General features: G+C 35.7%; 1 protein-coding gene across 14 annotated transcripts in view; it reads right to left on the bottom strand.

Annotated features, from left to right (window-relative positions):
* Positions 1 to 20,228, bottom strand: part of MYO9A (myosin IXA) — a 289,527-nt gene that overhangs the window by 23,585 nt on the left and 245,714 nt on the right. For 11 of the 14 annotated variants that reach the window (XM_070498757.1, XM_070498763.1, XM_070498780.1 and 8 more), the window contains 7 exons: positions 20,075 to 20,136; positions 11,872 to 12,064; positions 10,217 to 10,345; positions 9,292 to 9,397; positions 8,387 to 8,518; positions 7,523 to 7,646; positions 5,716 to 5,769 (listed from right to left, as the gene is read on the bottom strand). In XM_070498757.1, the coding sequence (XP_070354858.1) occupies positions 5,716 to 5,769; positions 7,523 to 7,646; positions 8,387 to 8,518; positions 9,292 to 9,397; positions 10,217 to 10,345; positions 11,872 to 12,064; positions 20,075 to 20,136 (800 nt within the window). Of the gene's footprint in view, positions 1 to 5,715; positions 5,770 to 7,522; positions 7,647 to 8,386; positions 8,519 to 9,291; positions 9,398 to 10,216; positions 10,346 to 11,871; positions 12,065 to 20,074; positions 20,137 to 20,228 lie in introns of those variants that run through there. The other 3 variants (XM_014849679.3, XM_014849685.3, XR_011498480.1) reach the window with 2 other exon arrangements.

Here is a 20,228-nt window from a genome sequence, read left to right as displayed (position 1 = left end):
TGTGTAAGTGATAAATACATGCTTGTTGTATTAAGTCAATGAGTTTTGGCGTGTTTTGTTATGTAGGATCATGAAAACAGCTAATGACCTTAGGCTATCCCATGTATACCTAATAGTCGAAGATACACTTGAGTAAACCTATTGCCTTTCCCTAAGAAGGTTTGGAAGTCTTTGGTAATAAACATTTGGTAATATTATCCCCTGGCTTAAAAACCTTTGATGGCCTAAAAGGATCAAATCGAAACTACTGATTCTGGAATTTAAGAACCCAAAACCTTACTTACTCATTATATCTTATCACTCTTCCCTTCCTTCATTCTTACCAAGAAATCTTGCATTCTAGCCACTGACGTTTGTTCAACTTTCTCAGGTGGTACTAGTCATCCAGCTCTCTATCTTCCTATAGCTTTTTGCACGGACAAAATGAGATTTAGTAAACTGAACTGCAATTATTTACATCTTTGTTTAATAGACTTAATTTATTTAAGGCAGAGATCTTGTCATTTCTATATCTCCAGCACCTAGCATGGTGTTTGAAACATGGCAGAACTATTACATTTTTGTTGAAAAAAATAAATGAGAATAAATGAAACTGAATGAATAAGTGGGGTTAGGGGGACAAGTCTCATCTGCAGAAGAGAATGGGAACGAAAAAAAGATGTGTCTAAGGTGTAGTCTACAAAGAGAAGTACCTCTAAAGAAACATATTGAAAGCAGTCTCATTTTTACTTAGTAAAATTGTAAAAGTTTAAAAATATTAAATGAATTTATGATTCTGAATTGAACTAATATTTTATCTCTACAAAAACCTTCCAAAAATAATAAAAGAAACATAAAACTATGAATACTATAGTATTGTCATAACTTCATTAAATACACGTAAGGAAAAAGTTCAAGACAACTATAAATATTCTAAAATATTAATAGACAATCATGATTTTCTTCACGCTTTTTACACTTTACCCTACTGTTCAAAATTTTCCACAATTAACATAAAACAATTATGTGAATGTGTCTTTAATGTAGAAAAAGATCTTAGATTTATCAAATGGCTAATTTTAAAAGACAGTATATAAGTTAAAGAAATAATTCCAATGATTTGAAAATAAATATAAAATAGTTTATCTTTCAATTTCAAGTTCTGTGAGAAATTAGAAAAGTTTCTCTAAAAAGTATTAAGTACATTATGCAAAAAGGGCTAGCATGAAGCTTCAAATCTGAATTTTTTTAAAAAAGGAGATACAAGAGTAAACTGAGACTATTTAACAATTTTTAGAATATAAATGGTACACCTGTAGGTAAACTCCTTCTAGCAGCAAAAATTACATAGGAAGCCAACATCATTCATTCCTCTCTAGCATTCTGCACCTTTTATTCTCTAAACATACAAACAGCCTGGATCACTCTACCATTTGTAAACTCTTCACCTTTTCTTCTCTCACTTATAATCCAATCATCTCCAAACCACAGTCATCTTTATATTTTCTTACTTCCTAACTTCTGCCTTTCACTCCCCAAACCTAATTTTTCAGGTCTCCTGAAAAGAGTCAAGTTCTCTTGCCAGATAATACTGTAGTTATTACACTCCTATGGAATTCTATCTATAAGAATTCCCTACATAATTTTTCTTCCTGTTTGTCCCCATCTGAGAGAATAAGAAGATTCCAAGGCTTTGAAAGAGATGCTTCTTTCACAAATACACAAAAAAGAACACAAATACTGTTCTCCTTTTGTCTACTCTCCCAAAAAGGTCCTGTGCCTAATCCTCCTCACCACTGGCCCTGCATGCAGATCTTCAAGTAATGCCTCCTGCATACCATAATGATCTCTGGAAGAGGGGTAGGGAGAAATAGAAAGTGTGGGGGTCTTCTGGTAGTGGTGGCATCAAAGATAACATTACGAGTTCTCATCACACAAAAAAAATTGTAACTACGTGTAGTGATGGATGTTAACTAAACTTATTGTGGTAACCATTTTGCAATATATGCATATATCAAATCATTATGTTGTACGTCTACAACTAACACAATGCTGTATGTCAATTATATCTTAAAAGAAAGATAACACTACAAAAATACGTGCTAGTCAGTACCAGAAACAGTAAGAATGGTTCTATATTCTGAGAGAATCTTCATTCTTTGAATCTGATTCTTATTACCTCAAGTCACCTGAATGTGAATAGTAGATTTAGATACCATGCACAAAGGTAAGGAAATGACAGTACCCTTTGCTAGAGTCAGATAAGTCCACACTTGAAATATCTCTTTCCTTTGGAGCTCTTTAGAGCTGTCACTTTTCAAATGATTCTTGGCTTTCCAACTATTAATTCTTAACTTTTGGAGAGGCATTTCTTGCTTCTTTTGGTGTAGTCAATTGCAAAGCTTAACCCCACAGATCTACTTATCCACGTTAATTTAGAATTGCACGTATGCCAATTTCTAACAGAGACATGCAAGGAAGTTCTTTAATAAGCCTAGAAGATACAAAATTCCCAAGTACTGTCAACCCCTATAAGCATAGCAGAAAAACCATGAAAAGACTTAGAGTAATTTTAAAATTCCAACTAAGTAAATAAAGTAGCAACTGATATTTGAATAGTATTAAAAATTAAAATGTTGTTTTAAAAATGCCTTGCTTAGAACCCTGTTCAACTTAATACATTATGAAGAAAAGCACTCCATGGTCAAAGTTTTGAAAGTGCTACACATTATATCCCAAACTTTGTTTGGCTGTGGAAACCTTCGTGTGTAATATCTTTCAAAGAGGATTATTTGTGAGGGTTTTATAGATTAGTAAAACATATTTCAAATTATATTCTTCATATTATATTAGCTAATTAGTGCTAAATCCCTATTTATGTTTGGAATTACAGCATAAATAAATAACAAAAACCATTTGTTATAGAAAAGGCATAACTGGATGGACTGTAAGCGTAACATGTTCTGAAATCCTAGTCTGGAAGTAGCCTAGTCAAAGATTATGCTCCCTAAATCTAATTACCACTTTTCACATGGTAGTAGAAACAGAGATTTTCAAAGTCATTTCAAAATAAAATGACCAGGATTCAACTTATTTTAGCGATGACAAACATGATTATTTACAAGTCAAGAGGCTCCTAATTGATACATGGCTGCCAGTCTTACCCATCTCTAATCCATTCTTCAGAATGCTACCAGTTATCTTCTAAAAGACACTGTTGGTGACATTCCCCTATTTAAAAACCTTTCCATAGCTCCCTAATGCTTCAAAGCAGGAAATTCAAAATTCCTAATCTTGCACATCTGGTTCCAATCTACCTTTCCAAATTCTTCTGCCATTTCCACACTGCCTGCCCTAGCTTTAGCTACTCAAAGCAGCTATTATTCCTGGATTGCTGTTTCATGCCTCCTTGCCTCTGGAATTGTCTTTCCCCTCCCTATGTGTTAAATTACTACTCATCTTTCAACATCCAACTCAAATGACTTTTCACATTGGCAACAGTACAATATACTTTTCATAAATGTAGTTCATCCTTCTTTTCAAAAAAGTCACTATTATACTTAATTATGAAAGAGAAATTTTTTCATTTATGAATACATGAACACTATTGACTTTGATTAGTCTATTTGTAGTGGATATCCTAAAAACTCACTGCTATCTTACCTAGATTCAATTCTTAGATTTACTTCCATAAATGCTTACTGAATACTGAATAGGTCCTAGATATAGTCTTGTTCTTAAGACTCGGTGTACAGCTAAATGTATATGCAAGAGGATGTTAAGTGGGATTTTTCTTCCTGTCCCAAAGTTGTGGCTAAGACCCAAAGCTGAGAATAATTAAGTACTCCTTCCTTTAGCTTCAAAGAGCCAACAGAACTTCGTACCAGCCTCTTCTCTCAGGGCTTACCAAGAGGCACCAGTTTATTGAACCAATCTTATCATCAATATTGTAACACCTTCCTTCAATGTAAATCTAAAAAGGCAGAAAAGAAAAAGGGGGCTACTGGACTTTGAAGGGAATGTAGAATTTATGAAAAGAGGATATTCCCTTCCCTGACTGGGGAAAATAGTAGTGTCACATCTGAATCTAGAGGATAAGAATCAAAGTTAGAGGCCATCTAAAAGAAATGCAGACTGGTACTGCATTCCCTGTTTGATTATTTGTGTAGGCAAAAGGCCTATTGATTTGCCTCTCTATTATATGCACAGGGAAAGGGAAATGGGGAGAGAGTGTGGTGGGGAAGTGTCAGGTAGAAAAGTAGGCTAAGACTATTGCCACCTTGAGTTCTTGGTTCCCAAGAGGTATGAAAAATGTAACCTTTTCCCCTAACGCGCCTGCAGGCCCTAGAATTGGCCATGGGCGGTAGATCTGATTGGGTAAAGTCTTCAGGCAAAAAAAGATATACATATCAGGGTCACACGGTGTGAATGCCATCAATCAGGTTTGGCCAGAAGATATAACCAAATCTTGCAAGGGATTGCCAATGCCTATGGAACTAGGATAGGATTGGAAATGGGATAGGATTGACCTCACTGTTGGCAGGATAAACTGGAACTACCACTCATCTTTATTTAGCCTATTGATAATGAGCTTGAATAATAACACTGAACAATCAAGAAAAAGGACTGGCCCTCAACACTGGGATATTATGTAGAATTCTGCCACTCCTATCACTCCTCCCAGGTTCAACACCAGAAAAAGAAAAAGCACAAGAAAGAGGGAGAGCAGAAGTGTGTGACAAAAAGAACCTACTCACTCACCCCCAAAGTTCTCAGCCTCAGATTAAAGTCTAGTCTACCCTGGGAGAAAGCGACAAGAGTACTGCCTCAAGCCTGTGACTGAAGTTATAATGTGAAAAGAACTAAGTCTTAAACACTGGAATAAGACTAGAGTATTTGAAAATTACGGCATAGTGACAAGATGCTGTTAAGGTAGTTGACAGCCAGTAGGCAAGGGGACTTTGACATGGTAGAGTTGGGAGGCAGTTATCAGATAAAAAAGCAAAACTGATTTGTATTTATAACCCAACAAACTGGCATCCTCAATGAACTGGCTACACATAGATGGACAGTCTCTGAAATTAGTTTCCATATATATTGGCGTTAGCTTTCCATCTCTCTATTCCTTTTTTGTATAATCAATGAAATCCTGGGATGAGTTCTATTATACTATGATTTTAAGTTTAGAACCAGTCTGTCAATTTGCTCACTACTATTTGCTACTCTACCTGAAAAATGTTAAGCAGATAAGAGCCACACTTTCACATCTGGGAAGACACTATCAAAGTCACAGATATGAATGGACAAACAAGCATTACTAATAATGGAGGATGCTGAAAGCAGAAATAAATATTTTAAGTAATAAAGTGGAGGAAATTGATGAGAACAAAGCTCATAGAGCAGAAATTAATTTGATACCTCAATGCTTTCAACGTTCACTTTTTAATGATCCAACCAAAGAAGAAATCACAAAGAGGCTTATCTGACAAAGAGGAAAAACCAGTATATTGTAAATGGACATCATTCAACTGCATGATACAGAGGAAGGAAAACAAAGCTTCTAAAAAAAGAGAGTAAGAGAAACGCAAGTGAAGGCCAGTCAGGAAGCGGAACCTGAATTGGGGCTGCACATGAAGCGTGGACAGGCATGGATGACAGACAGAGCAGAACAACTCCTGGATGGATGAGAGACAATAACAAAAAGTGGCTGTGACACATTGCAATATTAATACATACCGAGACTGAATTGCGGGTAATGCTCATAAATCTAACTGCAATTAGTACAGGTTTCTGGATTAGGAAGGACATGAAAAGGAAAGCAGAAGGTTAGAATTTACATGTCATTGCCACATTAAAAGAGAAGGTTTAGTCTGTTAATGGACTGAATGTATCCACCTTCTGCAGCATCAGCAAAAAAAAGCACAGCTTGTCTAGCTGCTTTGAAAAGTAGCTTTATATAAGTAAAAGGTCTCTTCCCTTCCTCCCTGGATGGGCACTGCTAAATTGGGGCCTCTCAGAACTGAGAATTCACACTACAGAAAGAGACTCACGTTTAAAGATTTTATTTTTCCTTTATCTCCCTGAAGCCCCCCAGTACATAGTTGTATATTTTGAGTTGTGGGTCCTTCTAGTTGTGGCATGTGGGATGGAGCCCCAGCATGGCCCGATGAGGGTGCCACGTCTGCACCCAGGATCTGAACTGGTAGAACTCTGGGCTGCCAAAGCGGAGCGCGCGAACTTAACCACTTGGCTAAGGGGCTGGCCTCCGAGATTCACTTTTAAATGTGGTTTCTATTTCCATTTTCTGGGGAAAAGATTTAGACAGTATCCTATGATGAGATTTATTTAATCTTTACTGCCTGGAAAAAGTCTATGTTTATATTTGTTTTTAGAGAAGACCCTTCACTAACTTAATCAACAAACATTTGTTGAGCACTTGGCATGTGCCAGGCTGTTTAAACAGTGAAGGAAGACAGTTACTTTAATGATAATCTAAGTATAAACTATGAAGATACGGAAGAAGTATTGCTGGGCCCCTGGAATAGCATGGGCATGATGACAGGGAAGCTTGCTTCTTTTTTCAGATTTTCTGGGGATCTGAGTGGGCGTTCATCACTATAATTTTGTTTTACAATTGAGGGTAAGAGTAGCAAATGGGCAATAATTAAACTTTAATGTAGCAGTTTTCCAGCTACCCAGACCCTCTTGATTATTGGTCAGTGGGAACTGGAGTTATCTATTTACAGGTCACTGGTTACAAAGGAAGATATTAAACAGAAAAGGGGGCAAATGGAGGAGATAAATTATTTTTTGCAAGGCTTTTCTCAAAACCTAACAATAAACACTGAAAGAAATCTTTATTTGATAATAGTAGACTCATAGATGGAATCCCATTTCCTTATGAATCACATTCTTGCAAATGATTAAGTTCTCTATATCCCAGGAGTATTGGCAGGACCAAAAGTGACATGGTTATGCATGGGAACAGATGGCAGAAGGAAGTAGCGAAAAAAGTAAGAACAGGTTAAGTTTTCAGAGAAAGGACAGAAAAAGAAAACAGGGCAGATTATTAAACCACCACCACTTTATCCAAACATTTTCTTTTCTTCTTCTCCCCAAAGCCCCCCAGTACAGAGTTGTATATTCTAGTTGTGAGCGCCTCTGGTTGTGCTGTGTAGGATGCCACCTCAGCATGGCCTGATGAGCGGTGCCATGTAGTACCTAGGATCCGAACCGGTGAAACCCTGGGCCACCGAAGTGGAGCGCACAAACTTAACCACTCGGCCATGGGGCTGGCCCCAATCTGAACACTTGATTTAAAAAATTCTGCACATTTAACTGCGTATATTCCATACATATAATTAAAGACAGCTAAAAGATCAAACATGAGGCATCCATAGTACTCTGAGATGAGGTGATTTTTTTTTCACTTGTTCCATGTGAAAAACATTCAAAGAATAACTTCTCTCTACACCATAAATGCACACTTAAAATCCCATGAGGGCTCCCATTTTCCCCTATGATTATATGTCTTGCATCTTACCATTGATCTACGAATCAGTGATAGCCTGGTCTTTGCCTTATTCTCAGCAAATTCCAGGCTACTGATGTCTTTGAGACGAGCCTTATATTTATTCATTTGTTCCACAACAATTAGCTCCACACAGCTGAAACAGAAGGAAAGAGAAAACCCTTAGGAGCTGAAGTAAATCAAAGAAAGTGTAGTACCCCCAGAATGTTTTTTAGCTAAGTGTGGTAGATGGTTGGAGGATAAAAGAAAAATCAACATCCCTTATTTTACGAGCTCAGAGATAGGGTTTAGAAAGGCGATTTACAACATTGGCTGCACTTTAGTATTCATCTGAGAAGTGGTTATAAGTCCCAGTGCCCAGGCCATACCCCAGACCAAATAAATCAGACTCTCTGGGGATAGGACACAAACACTAGTTTTTTTTTAAGCTCTTTTTGCAGTCAAGGTTAAGAACCACCACTCTAGAAGGAAAGCAGAGGCCCATGAAAAAAGGCCAAGGTGAAATACAAGAATATTGAAGTATTAAGACCAAAGGGATTCAGAACCATAATACCATAGTTAGACTAGATTACAGGAAGATACAAAGTGTATGTAATTTGGTAAAATGGAATTTTAAAATGTGTTTAGAAACTATAAGCATTCTTAAAGAAAGGTCAAATTTAAAAAATAAGACCCTTCAAAACAAATGACGCTCAGGTGAATAGAATCTAAAAAAATTTTTCATCTTCAGCATAAGACAATCCAATGGTGTCTAGCTGCCTTCTTAAAAACATCTGAACTTGTGAAACCATTCACTAAATTTTATATCTGGATAAAGTGACTACAGCAACTCAGAAGTCCCCAGGGTTTTGCAGAGGTGATAGTGACTGGCCTTACGTGGTAGTCTTACTGATGTCCTGCACACTTTGTAGCGGGTCAATGGTGTCAGGGCAGCGGAGAATGCAGGGCGCAAACACAATGGCTAAAGCATTAGCAGACATTCGATTACTATCTTCCTGTAGAGCAATCCTAAGGTACAAAAAAAACCAAGTGAAACCACAATAAAAGCAAAAATAGTAGGGAGGTAGGCAGAAAAGATGAGAGAAAAAAGATGTATGACATCAACTGCATAGTAGTGGAAGGAGAGTCACATCAGTCGAAGGGAAACACTGTAGACTTTTCCCAAAGCTGTTCTTTTGCCTCTGGAAAATGCACTTTCACTCTGGTCCTTCCTTGAAGCAATGTAGACCAGCAGATAGCTTACCAAGGGAAATTTGTGACCCTCTGCCCAAGGTCACCATCACTAGATGAACACATCTGAAGAATGGAGAAGAGACTTTAAGGCATTTTCAGATGGTCATATAAGGTATTTATCCAAAAAGAAAGATGGAATCTTTCCCAACTACTGCTTATATTTACACTCAGGTGAAGAGAGACTATTCCTGAAGTCTCTTTGGTCAGTCCATTCCTGAGCACCATCTGAACCCACTTACTATGAATTAGGTTATGTCAACAGATATACATCCTTTCTAGTTTAGGGGTTAGATAACATGCAAGACTATAGAGTGCCACCACGAGGCTGAAGCTGATACATGGCTCAAATAGAATAGAGAAGCACCTGCCATGTAGTCTAAATCAGCTGAGGCTTTCTGCTCCAAGAAACTGTAACCATCTGTTTAAGGCTTGACTTTATAAACAAGAGAAAAAAATATATCTGTCAGTTTTCCAAATGGAGGAGCCCTTCATTTATTTAAAATAATCCAAGAGAAACTCTTAAACATTCCCTTGCTTCTTGAAGTTACCTGACTAAATGAAAGATGAGGCGTTCCAGTGTATTGAGATGAGTTCGGGAGAGCTGGTCAATCACAGAGTATACACCACGGATTGTCTCTTTCCTCTCCTGAAGGCCTAAAAACAGTAAGAGCAGCAAATAAGACTGAATACCCCCTCTCATATGCTACATCTTCCTCCTGGACAGACACCAGGTAGCGGGGAGACTGGCTCTAGAGTCTTACAGTTTTAGGAGAGGCAGATGTACCTGTATGGCAGAAGAGCAACTCACCATTACCACTAACCTCCCTTTGCTTGAGTTCTATATTCACTAAACAGTCTCCTGAGTTTTAACCTATATTGCAGTAATCCTTGATTACAGCAAGGGGAAAGAGATGTCGTAGTTTTTCAGGCATTTTGTGGCAGACTGATTCTCCATTAAAATTAATCAATTGCCATAGATTTTATAAATCAGTCTTATGGGAATTTGAAGAGTCATGCCTCAGGGCCTAAACACTTCAAGGGAGGCGTTCATCAATACCTTACACATCAGGAGCACTGAAAAACTAAATTCACAACCTGTTAGGCCTGGCATAAAATAGCTAGCTTTACATAGAGGTCTTGCCTAGATTCACAATTTAAATGAACATAAGCCAACCCTCAAATCTCTTCATCTTTTAATTTGTTTATAACCTTAGTCTTTTAATCCCTTTGTGAGAAGCAACTAAGTGACTTACAAATCTTTCAGGACACTGACATTTTAATGAGTCTCTAAAGAAAGTCAACATTTGAATAGGTGAGTATACACTGGCAGTTTTGTGTTGACTGTCAGAAGCTTACTTTTGGTTTTGGATCTATAAAGACTAAACCACAAGAGGATGGCCAAATAATCTATAATGAAGATGGCATTCCTTTCCTAAGTGAGGCCTCCCCTGAAACCAGGAAGCCTGTACTTACCCATAGCTCGAAGAAATTCCTCATAGAGTTCAAAGGTCATGAGTGGATTGGGCAAATCCCGAAGCCATTGTTTGAATACACTTGCAATGACATGTATGTTATAGTCATCTAGGTTTACGCTCTCAGCATCTATTTAGAGACAAGAGTTAGACAACAAGGCCAAAACATGCAAAAAAGATTCAAATAATTCACTTTACAAACTATCATCACCAAAAGAAGCCTACATGTTCTTAAACTAACTTAGATCTTCTACAATCTAATTTCATGCTTGGCAGCAGTTCTTCTAACTGTGGTAAAGGAACTGTTTTTCTTTGTTTTCCAAATCTGTTGTGGACTGACAGATGTGTAAAATAAAAGATCACGTTTTTTCATGTCAATGCACTGTTAAACTGCTATAAATGTTTCTAAATGCTTGCTCTCAATTTCTGTACTTATCTTGTGGATTAGTGTGGGAACCACACTTTGAGTAGCAATGCTTTGGATGGCAAATGGAAAAAAGATCCAGAGAGCATTTTGTAATAGTAAGGCTGATTTTAAGTCATTGTTAGAGATGAAAGGACAGCAATAATTGAGCTTAGGAACTGTAAAGAAAACATATTATTCTGTTTCATTTAAAAACTCCCTAAGGTTATACAGATGAGATGATTGGGAGGACACAGGATGAATGATTTTTCATTTGTGCTGACCTAAGGTACAAGAGACAAGTTGGCAATCTGCCTTTAAATTGGAGTAGACTGAGTCTCTGGTGGGCAGAACCTTCTGCTTGAGTTTTACTAGGCATTTTCTGTTATTATTTCCATACTGATTCTTTTCTCATTAATTTGTTCATTAAAAAAAAAACTGCAAAGAAAAAGCATGTGGGTAGGTTCTTAGGAACACAGAGACAAGTTTTGTACCTAAGTGTGATTAAAAAAGACCTATTCTTTCCCAATAGCAGTAAAGAGTAGAAGTTGAGAATGAAACCAAAGTCAAAGTTAAACCCCTGGGTACACTCCAGGACTGAGGCTAGAACTCTACACAAACACATGTTCAACCTACTAATTACCAGTTTAAATAGCTATGTCATCAATGTAGGAAGGCAAGAAGATGTGTTGGAAAGAGCACCACTTGGACTCATAATAGGCAATAGTTCAGTTTATGGATTCAGAAAATCTAGGGTTAAAGCCCAGCTTGTTCACTTATTGATGGAGAGTCTTTGGGCAAGATCCTCTGTAGGCCTCAGTTTCTTTATCTGTAAACTGGAGTAATACTCTCTAATTCATAGGACTGTTGCGAAGATTAGTATAAAAACATTAGCACAGTGCCCTGCATCATCCTCAACTGCTCGTTATTTAATTTCCCTGAACCTAAATTTTCTCCTCTGTAAATTTCAGATACTGTGATCTTACTGGATTGTTAAAAAGATTAAATGAAATCTGTCTGAAGTACCCAATAAGGTCTTGCACAAATGACACATTCAATAAATGTTTGCTGAATTGACCACATAAAAACAAAGACTCTTTAGAAAGCTACAAAATGATAAACAAGCACCACAGAAACTGATTGCATTCTTCTGGCTGCAAGAAAAGGACCAACATGTGATGAAAACATTAAGAGCATGAAATGACCTATTTAAATAAAAGTACTTGGTTTTGATTTGGAGGGCACTATCTCACCTGTATCTAGACCTTGACGAAGCTCCTTGATTTTATTAGTTGAACCAGACTTTCGGTAAATACCTTCTGTGTACAGTCCATGCATTTCAATGTAGTTTATGAGCTTTTCCACCACTAAAGGAACAGTTCGGTCTTCACTGGTCAAACGAGACAGTTCAACCCCAAACTGTCGAGATGATAGCTCTGGATCATACTAAATGGAAGATAATTTTTTGTTCCAAATACATTCAACCATCTTTAAACACGTTTAACCAATTTTTTAAGAGGAACTACTTTTTATTTCTCTGAGGTTTTATAAACACGGTTACGAGAATTGAGGGGAAAGTGAATTACGGTAAATGCTGAGAGTATAAGTAAGTGAGATGTTAGTTTCAATCCTCTCCCAGTAGGAATCTTCCCCCAAAATTATGGGGTGGAGAATGGAGGCAGTGGCAACAGGCTACTGTTTCCTTTCCTGCTAAACGTCCCTTCATGTAAAGTGGGATTTGGGCAAGAGAGAAGCGGAATAGACTTTGTATCCTAAACATTTACCAGATAGCATTAGAAAAATCTACTAATTTGATATGAATTAGAGATGTCAGTAATTTCTGAAGCATAAGAGTGCTTCAATGTTTATGAAAACTTTAGAGAAGTTTAACTGAACACTGATGTCATAGCTAAAGGCAGAGACACACAGACTGGCCCATGATGAGTGTTTTAGATCTTTTTTATTTACTTCAATAGTGTACCTAATATCATACCTTACTAACTATAGTGTATGTGACTGCAAAAGAACAGCTTATCCTTAAGATTATTTGAAATAATTCACAGAAAAGAAAAATGCCAGGTATTACTTGAGACTAAAACCTTTTTTGTAAATCTTTTTTGTCCTTTCCTTCTCTTGCACCATTCTCCCTCTCTAACCCATCACTGTACACCCTACTCTCTCCTTCAACCTGGATCCAATCAGTACCAAGTTCTTTCACTGAATCAGTACACTGTTTTTTCTTTTCTGTTCTCAGTGCCATCACCCTAGTTCAAACTTATGTCACTGACCACTTGGACTACTCCAGCAGCTTCTTGATGAATTTCCCCACATCCATTCTCTCCCTTTTTAATATATTATATAGTATATATAATCTACTTTATTATCCTCAAAAACCTTCAGTGGCTAATTAGCATATACCAAAATAAGGTACAAACATTCCTGAGTCTAATATTGAAGATATTACTTTAATTGATCCTAATTTCTCTTTCCAGTCTAACAATACATTTGTCATTTACGTGCTAGGTAACAGGGAAACAAAATCAAATCAGAGATAGTCCTTATCCTAAGAGTAATAGTAGTAGTATTAGTGTGTAGACTAGTAGTATTAGTCTAGTAGTATTAGTAGACTAATACTAGTCTACTAGTATTAGTAGTGTAGAGTGTGTAGTGTGTAGAGATGGGTAAAGATTTATTAGATATTATAGATTGGGCTGGGTAACAACCAATGACCTTGAGAAGACTTGATGCTTAACCTAACTGCTGAAAAGCAAATAATACATAAGTAAAGAAGGCAAGAAAAGAACCTTTTAGGCACAGAAAACACACAACTACAAAGTTGGGCAAAATACACTAAAAGTAATCTGATATGGCTGAACTAAAATGAGGAAAAGGTAGACAGAGAGATTATAAAGGGCTTTGAGTACTAAGTTACAGAATTTGCGTCGTGTCCTGACAGATAAGGGAAGCAACCAGAGAATTTTAAGTAGAAGCAGACCTAAGTTTTATATTATGTGTCATTCATCTACATATACTCTGAATTCCAGCACTTAATTCTCAAGAGAATTAACTGCATGTCTACTCCGAAGCATGTTAAGTTATCTTAAATTATTATAAAGCAACATCTCTGAAAAGTATTTCTAGGTCTGAATTGGAAGGACAATTAATCTTGAAAAATTTAGAGAATGCAAGTTAAAATTTTGCATCATCACTATATGAATTAGGCTATTTAGGTTACTTCATATTTACAACTAGGTTATAGCTATGTTACTTTATATTTATATTTGCAACAGGAGTATTACCTTTCTATCTGAGAGGCTTATTGTAAAGATTAACAGATGAACATACATAGCATAGTATCTGGTATATGGCAAATGTTCAATAAATTGTTAAAGAAACAGAATAATGTTTGCTGCAATGATTAAAACAAAAATAAACTTTAGCCAAACTTCTTGCTATTACTGTGACACACAGATGCACACATATAATCTGTTTATTTAAATGTTATGGCTATCCCTACGGCATTAGAAATGTTAATAGTTAAGATCTGTGAAAGCAAAAAAATACTTGAGAGTATTAAACAAAAATTTTAAAATAGTCTGATTTGAAACCAACTAATCTAAAGCACACTTGCTAAAAAAGTCTATTTCTTGAAATTAAGGAAAAAATTAATTTTACTATTTTCAACTGAAAAAAATTTAACTCGAGTTTTCCTTGTAAAAAAATGTTTTTATAGTTATTTTTCCTCCAAATTAACTTCCTTGTATACTTTAAATAAAATTTTATTGAAGTATAACATGCATACAGAAAAGTGCACAAATCGTACGTTTAAGCCTGACAGACTTTGACAAAGTAAATGCACACTTGTTACCAGGACCCAAATCAAGAAATAGAATATAACCAGTAGTATAAAATTCTCCTCAAAGCCCTCCCAGCCACTATGTGTTTCAACCTTCACAACCAACCAGTACTTCTATCACTATAAATTATCTTTACTTGCTAGCTATCACCATAAATTAGTTTTAGTTGCTTTTGAAAATTATATTAGTAATATCATATAACATGTATACCATAAGTTAGTTTCATCTATTTTTGAACTTTATTTAAATGGAATAATACAGAATGCCCTCTTTTGCTTATGACTTCTTTCATTCAACATTATATTTGTGAGTACCAATAGTTTAATCTCATTATTATATAGTATTCCATTATACAAATAAACCAAAATTTATTTATTCATCCTACCGCTGATGAACATTTAGGTTTCTTCGAGCTGGGGGATATTTCAAATAGTGCTGATATCAATGTTCTTTATTCGTCTCTTGGCACAAATATCTATGCAGATCTATTGGGTATATAACTTGGAGTGGTACTGCTGAGTCATGAGAAATGCTTATGTTCAGGTTGGATAAATACTGACAAATAATGTCAAGAGTAGTTTGTGAAGTGCTTGCTTAAGTCATGTGCTCATTTTTGTATAGAGCTGACCATCTTTCTTACTAATTTGTAGATGCTTTTGATATACTGCAGATCCAAGATGGACAGATGAATTGCAAATATATCTTCTTCCACTCTGTGGTCGATTATTTTTTGTTTGTTTACTTGTTTGAATAATGCATGGGTTTTGAATTTTATCTAATACTTTTCCTGATTTATTGAAATTACATTTTTTTCTTTTGTTCAACGTGGTGAATTATATCGACTGATTCTTTTGAATGATAAACCAACTTTGCATTCATGGAATAAAAAACAACTTTACCATAAGGTATTTTTTTCACATTTTTTTATCATTAGCACAAATTTAATATATTAATATTTTAAGATTTTTACATCAATGCTTATGATATAGACTGACCTGCAATTTTCCTTTACTGTAATATCTTTTTTTTTTTAAGATTGGCACCTGAGCTAACATCTGTTGCTAATCTTCTTTTCTTTTTTTTTTTTCCTTCTTCTCCCCAAAGCCCCCCAGTACATAGTGGTATATTCTACTTGTATGTCCTTCTGGTTGTGCTATGTGGGATGCCGCCTCAGCATGGTTTGACGAGTGGTGCCATGTCCATGCCCAGGATCCAAACCGGCAAAACCCTGAACCGCCAAAGCGGAGCATTCCGTGAACTTAACCACTTGGCCAGAGGGCTGGCCCCTGTACTATCTTTTTCATGCTTGACTTCAAGTTTTCACTATCTTCATAAGCCAATTTGGGGAAAAAAGTTATGAAGCATTCACTCTTTTACCATTTTCTGGCAGAGTTTGTAAAAGACTGGTGTTGTTTCTTCCTTAAATACTGGGAAGTATTCAGTGGAAAAACCATCTGGGCCTGGAGATTTCTTTGTGGAAAGATTTTCAATTACAGATTCTATTTTAACAGATATGACTCTTCAGATTTTCTATTTTTTCTTGACTTATGTTAGCTAAGTTACGTTTTTGTGTGAATTTGCCCTATATCTAAATTGTCAAGTTTATTAGTACCCATGTATCTGTAATAGCCTCTTATTTTGCTTTTAATATATGCAACATCTGCAGTGACATGTGCATTTTTGTTCCTCAGAATGACAATTTCTGTTTTTTAAAAATTCTTTTTATTGATCATTCTTCCCAAGAGTTTATCCATTGTTTTAATCTTCTCAAAGAGCTAAAGTTTGGCTTTGTAGATTTTTATCTCTTGTACAAATGCTTTTGATTTCATTTATTTCTCTTTATTATCTTCCTGCTACTGTCTTGGGTTTAATTTGCCAGGGTTATTTTTCTCCTATCCTCTCTAATGTATACATTTAAAGCTATAAATATTCCTCTAATTACTCACACTTTTGCTATGTCATACTTTCATTTAGTTCAAAATATTTTTCAATTTTTATTCTAATTTACAAGTATAGTGCTTAACTTTCAAACAACTGAGGACTATCTAGTTATCTTTATGTTGATTTATAGTTTAATTCCATTCTGGTCAAAGAATATAATCTCAATATTTTCAATCCTTTAAAATTTATTGGGACTTGTTTTAGGGTCCAACATACAATCAATTTTGTCAAATGTTCTATGGGCACTTGAAATGACTCTGTATTCGGGCAGTTGTACAATGCAGGGTTCAATACATATCAACTAGGCCAAGTTTTTTAATCTTGATTTTCATACCAATTGTATCCTTAACTGAATTTCTGTCTGCCACGTACTGAAGTTATAATACTAGACTCTTCTAAAGTTAGAATTTCTCTATCTTCCTGAGGGGTTCACCATTTTATCATTATGAAACACCGTTATCTAAAGTACTGTTTTTTGTCCTAAAGTACACTTGAATATTAGTACAGCTACACCACCTTTCTATTGGTTGGTTCTTGCATGCTATATCTATCTACTCTTTCACTTTCAACCTTCCTGTATCTTTATATTTAATTATGTCTCCTGTAAACAGCATATCATTGAGATTTTTCAGTTGGTTTTAACATATTAATTGGAAGTAACATTTAATGTAATTACCAATATATTTGGACTTATACTCACCAATCTGCTAATTATTTTCTTGGTCTAACCTAATTTATGTTTCTGTTTCTCTCATTTCTTGTCTTTTTTTAGATTAATCAAGTATTTTTTGTTTTTCCATTTTTCCATCTTTATTTGCCTTTAAGCCATATATTCATTTGCTGTTCTTTTAGTGGTTACTTTAAAGACTACAACAAATATCCATAACACATTTAAGTCTAATATATTTTTAGCACTTTAACCACTTCCCAGATAACCCAGAGACCTTATAATAGTTTAACTCCATTTACCCAACCACCTTTTGTGTTGCTGTTCTCATGCATTTTAATTCTCCATATATTTTAAGCCCCACAAGACCTTATTATTGTTTTTAGTCAATATTCATTTATATTTACACATTATTTACTCTTTCTGTTGCTCTTCATTCTTTCCTACACGTCTGTTTCTATCTAAGATCATTTTCCTTCTTCCTGGAGAACCTCCTTTAGTGTTTCGTTTAATGTAGGTCTACTGGTGATAAATTCTGAGTTCTTCTTTGTCTGGAAACATCTTCACATCATTTTCACTTTTGAAGGCTATTGTCACTGGGTACAGAATTCTAGGTTAGCTTTATTTTCTTATAACACTTAAAATATGCCAAGCCACTGTATTTTGGCTTCTATCATTCCTGTTAAGAAGTCAGTTGTCAGTCTTTTCACTGATTCTTTAGTAGTGTTTATTTTTTTCCCTCTGACTGCTTTGAAGAAATTTTTTCTTTCATTTGGAGCACTGTGCTTCTGATGGTTTTCTCTGTATTTATCTCACTTTAAGTTAAAAGTAGTTAATGAACCTGTGACTTGATGTGTTAGCCATTATCTCTTAAAACGCTGCTTCTTCCTTGTTCTCTCTTATTTCTTCCTGGATTCCCCTTTCACATGTTTAAGAACCTTTCATCCTTCCCATATGTCTCTCATGTTAATTTACGTATTTCTCCTTTCTTTTTGCTCTCCATGCTTGGGTATTTCTACTGACCTATCTTTCAATTCACCAATCTTCTCTTCTCCTGTGGCCAATATGCTGTTAAATCATTCTTCTGAGTTTATAATGTCAGTGTACTTTTTATTTTCAGAATTTCCATTTGACTACTCTTTTTTTATGTATATTTCAGTTTTCTGATAGAAAAGAAATTTTCTATCTTTTAATCTATCGTTTGAATACATGAATTAAAAAATTTTTTAAATACATATCTGATTAATTCAGTAACTGGGTCATCTATGAGTCTGTTGATATTCTCTATTTGTCTCTTTTCTTAGTCTCATTTGCTTCTCTTTTTTTTTTGGTGAGGAAAATTGTGCCTGAGGTAACATCTGTGCCAATCTTCCTCTATTTTTTGTATGTGGGACAGCGGCATGGCATGGCCTGATGAATGGTGTGTAGGTCCAAGCCTGGGACCCGAACCTACAAACCTGGGCTGCTGAAGCACAGCGTCTGAACTTAACCACTACACCACGAGGCCAGCCCCCTTACTCTCATTTCTTAATGTCTGATATTGTATTCAAGCAAACTGTTAAGGCTCTGGATGATATTCTCTCTCTTTAAAGAGAGTTGAACCTATTCTCTCTGGTGGGTAGTTATAATAAGAAACAGATCATCTTAATCTAATCAAGAATGGCCTCAAAGCTAGTTTGCAGTTTTTATAAAGCTCAGTCTATCAATGGTTCACCCCCTAGAGTACAGCTCTTCAGAGGTCTCAATGAAAGTCTATGGTACTGACCAGGGTCTCTCTTCAAAGGTGGATCATACAATTCCAATTTTTCTCTCCTTAGCACTGTGACACTGCAGAAATCTGCTTTTCTGTGTAGATTCTTAGCCTTTTACCCCAGGCAGCTTAAGAATTCAGAAAATGCCTTGAGAAGAAAACCTCTGAGTTTCAGGCTTACTTCTCTATATCTCTGGATAATGGTCCCTAAAGTCCCGGCAATCCCAAACTCCAACTTTTGTCTCTATAGCCCTATGAGATTCCTAAAAGCTGTGCTGACTCCTCTGACTCTCAAATGTGGCCCTGTGCCCAGGTTCTTGGTTTCCTGTCCTACAATAAAAATTAACAAATTCCAAGTACAAGAAAAACATCTCACAGATACAGATTTACCACTCTGCAATTCTCTTCTCTCTAGGATCTAGACCTTTAAAGTCCAATTTGCCTGGGCAGCTCTTCGATGCTTGGCAACAGACTTTCTTCAGTTGTTCTCAACATGAGTATTAGTCTTTCATAAGCTACTCCATCTTAACTAGAAGCACATGTCCCACCTTCACTGTACTTTAAGCCCTGAATCAAATTTCTCCTTGTTTCCTGCCATAATTTGTCAACGAATTAGGAATAGATGCAAATTCTATATGTGGGCTATAAACAACACATACACACATTTATATTACAGTTCAGAATTGTATAGTACTGTTATAATTGTCGGTATGTGATTAATAAGTAAGAAAATGTGATCACACATCAAGAAAAGCCTGAAATGTTTCAAAAATGGTTGCTTCCTTGAAGCATAAAGTACTATAGTACATTGTTCATTATCTTTTAGATCTCCGTGTATCCAAGTATAAATATGTAAAAACGTCAACTATGCTGAGGAATTTTGCTGTTCATGTTAAAATCTTTAACTATCACTTTCAAGACAATTCCGAGGAAAACTTATGAGTGTTTAATAAAGTGGGAAACCCTTAAAAGTAGTGTTTTAGTAAACTGTCGGTTGTGAAATCAGTTTAGTAGCTTCCATGTGATATAGTTCCAGGAAAATTATTTCAGATATATATACACATCTCACTATATGTGTATGCTAGATCATGACATAAAATGTATTTCTTACTGTGATTTGTGGTCAAAAAGTTTGAAAACCACTGCTCTATGAAATCATTAAAGAGGCCTTGATTTCTTTCAATGAGGCACAAAATACCAACAGATCTGTTATTTATTACTCATAGGTGATAATATCCTACCTTTTTAGAGCACTTGGCTGTGGTTTTCAGACAGCACTTCTTATGGCAAGCATACTTGCATACTGAAAAACAGGTTAAGAATGCAGCATTTTTAGAAGTCTGTAAATTCATGACAAGAACTTAACAATTTTACAACTTTATTCTGGACAAATTT

Source organism: Equus asinus, chromosome 2 (assembly GCF_041296235.1).
Source record: "Equus asinus isolate D_3611 breed Donkey chromosome 2, EquAss-T2T_v2, whole genome shotgun sequence".
Classification (NCBI taxonomy): domain Eukaryota; kingdom Metazoa; phylum Chordata; class Mammalia; order Perissodactyla; family Equidae; genus Equus; species Equus asinus.
The sequence above is the reverse complement of the archived record's forward strand: the minus strand, read 5'-3'. Positions and strand labels throughout refer to the sequence as shown.